General features: G+C 38.5%; 1 protein-coding gene across 1 annotated transcript; it reads left to right on the top strand.

The window, feature by feature from the left end:
* Positions 1–4: 4 nt before the first annotated feature.
* Positions 5–553, top strand: LOC114615937 (olfactory receptor 4D11-like; the record flags this gene model as incomplete). Its single annotated transcript, XM_028761520.1, has 1 exon — positions 5–553. A coding segment is annotated over one exon (549 nt), but the record flags the coding sequence as incomplete, so codon positions are not given.
* Positions 554–2640: the final 2087 nt, after the last annotated feature.

The following is a 2640-nucleotide window of genomic DNA, read 5'->3' as shown; positions in this document are numbered from 1 at the left end:
GCACTATGTGACCATCATGAGCAGAGGCCGTTGCATTGGGCTGATAGCAGCCTCCTGGGTGGGAGGCTTTGCCCACTCCATAGTACAGATTTCTCTCTTGCTGACACTTCCATTCTGTGGACCCAATGTCCTTGACACTTTCTACTGTGATGTCCCCCAGGTCATCAAACTTGCCTGCACAGACATCTTTGTACTTGAGCTGCTGATGATTTCCAATAATGGCCTGGTTGCTACTCTGTGGTTTGTGTTGTTGGTGGTGTCATATACAATCATTCTGATGATGCTTAGGTCTCAGTCAGGAGAGGGCAGGAAGAAAGCCATCTCCACCTGCACCTCCCACATCACTGTGGTCACCCTGCACTTTGTGCCCTGCATCTATGTCTATGCCAGACCCTTCACTGCCCTCCCCACAGATAAAGCCATCTCTGTCACCTTCACAGTCATCTCCCCTCTGCTAAATCCCTTGATCTATACTCTGAGGAACCAAGAGATGAAGTCAGCCATGAGGAGACTCAGGAAAAGACTTGGACCTTCTGATAGAGAAGAGCAATAGCTCTTCCCCATCACAACATTTTCAAACATTTGCGTGTAAAATAAGCTTTATTCTCTATACTTGTTTGTCATTTTTCTTCCCACTGTGGCATAAAACAGCTCAAAAGATATCAAATTAATAGTTTTATTTCTCCCATGTGTTTTCAGTATGTAAAATATTGTCTCACAAAATCACCAAGTCAATCTCAAAATATAAAGAAATAGATACATGAATTAGATCATTCCATACTGTAATCATACTTTAGTTCTGCTTTGCTTTTGTGCTTTGTTTTCTGACACAAGTTTCATTATACAGTCTGGTTTGCTCTGGAACTCACTATATAGCCCAGGCTAGCCTCAAATTCTCAGAAACCTTCCTGTATCAACCTCATAAGTGCGGAGATTAGAGTTGTGAACCACTATACCCAGCTAGATTTTCATGTTTAAAATTGATTTGATTTCTGGAACAGAGCCTTCATAGAAAAAAAAATAGAAATGACTTAGTGCTGTGAACTAGGTCCCATGTGTCTAAATCAACAGTTAGACTTAAAAACACTGTTAGAATCCATGCACACAATAGTGTGATCACAATGCAATGAAGTAGTGCTTAGAAATATTCTAAGTCCAATCAACCTATGTTGTGAGCACATACAGAAAGCCCTGGAAGCCTGAACTCAGTGTAATCACATACAGAATGTATTTCCTTCTTCTTTCTGTATCATTGTATCTGGGAAGACTGAGATAAAGAATTCAGTGAAATGTTTCTAAAAGTTAGTAATAGTAATTACCATAACTGATAATAATGCAGAATCACATTCACATACTAGACTTACGGGAAGTGGGGTTTAGACATTAACATTTCTTATATTTAGAAAGATAATACCATGCATATATTGATCTTGCATTGTTTCCCTATGGAGGGGTAGCTGAAAAGCAAATATATCATTATTTTTACAAGAAGATGCTGGAATGTTACCATCAGATAAAATAGTGTATTTGAAAATTATGCATAGATTTACACTAAGATCAAATATTGTTGCGATAGTTCAGATCAAAGTAAATTTTACAACGAAAGATATTAAGCACTTGAGTAATGAAATAAATAGCATAAATGTTTAGAGAAAAAAGTAAAAGATATTTTTGTAAAGTGCTGTTCTGGTTACTTTTATCAGCTTGACACAAGCTAGGATCATCTGGAAAGAGGGAACCTTAATTGAGAAAATGCTTCTATAAGACTGGCCTGTAGGCAAGTCTGTGGAGCATATTCTTAATTAGTGGTTAATGCCAGGGGGCAGCCTACTGCGGCCTTGCCACCCCTGATCCAGTGGTACAAAGTTATTTTGTTTCATATTGTTTTGTTTTGTTTTTAAAACAAACTAAGCAAACCATGAAAAGCAAGCCAGAAATGGTTGGGGTAGTATCACATAACAGAGATGGGATACAAAAAAAAAAAAAAGGTAACTGATAAACATGGAGAAGAAAGTGAATGAACATAATAAAGGCTGAATATCAGAGGAGTTTCTAGAGAAAATAATAGGAATGAAGAAGCAGTGTTTTAAGAGAGAATAGCTAAGAACTTTTCACAGCTGATGAATTATACAAACGTGAAACCTATCATATCAGATTCTGAGGGCTGAAATGGGGTGTTGCCTGTGCAGGTTCAATGGCACAGTTAAGCAGGCAAAAAAGAAATCAACAAACTTGGAGATGGGTCCACTGAAATGTATAGTCTGAATTTGACAAGCACACCCACATTTAGACTCTGAAAAGCCCAACCATGCAGGTACCACTGTGATCTTCTTTTATGACCAGTGTATTGGATGAAAGAGGTGCAGGCAGCTTTTGAATGGCCCAGAGCTGGTCATGGAGAATGCCACAGGACTACTCAGACTCAGATGCAGCATCTCCTCTTGTCTACAATACAAACATGAGAAAGTGGCTGAAGCCCATTGAGGAGATGAGCATGATTACAAAGTAGAAAGAATGTTAACACTATAAAGAATCAAATAGATATGAGTATAAAATTTGAAAGTTCAATAAGTCAAGGTCCTAAACTAGAGGCAAAGACCTCTGTAAGATCATCCTAGAGACGTAGCTGGTGATTGGGCT

Source organism: Grammomys surdaster, unplaced genomic scaffold (genome assembly GCF_004785775.1).
Source record: "Grammomys surdaster isolate TR1022 unplaced genomic scaffold, NIH_TR_1.0 204048, whole genome shotgun sequence".
Taxonomy (NCBI): Eukaryota; Metazoa; Chordata; class Mammalia; order Rodentia; family Muridae; genus Grammomys; species Grammomys surdaster.
The sequence above is the reverse complement of the archived record's forward strand: the minus strand, read 5'-3'. Positions and strand labels throughout refer to the sequence as shown.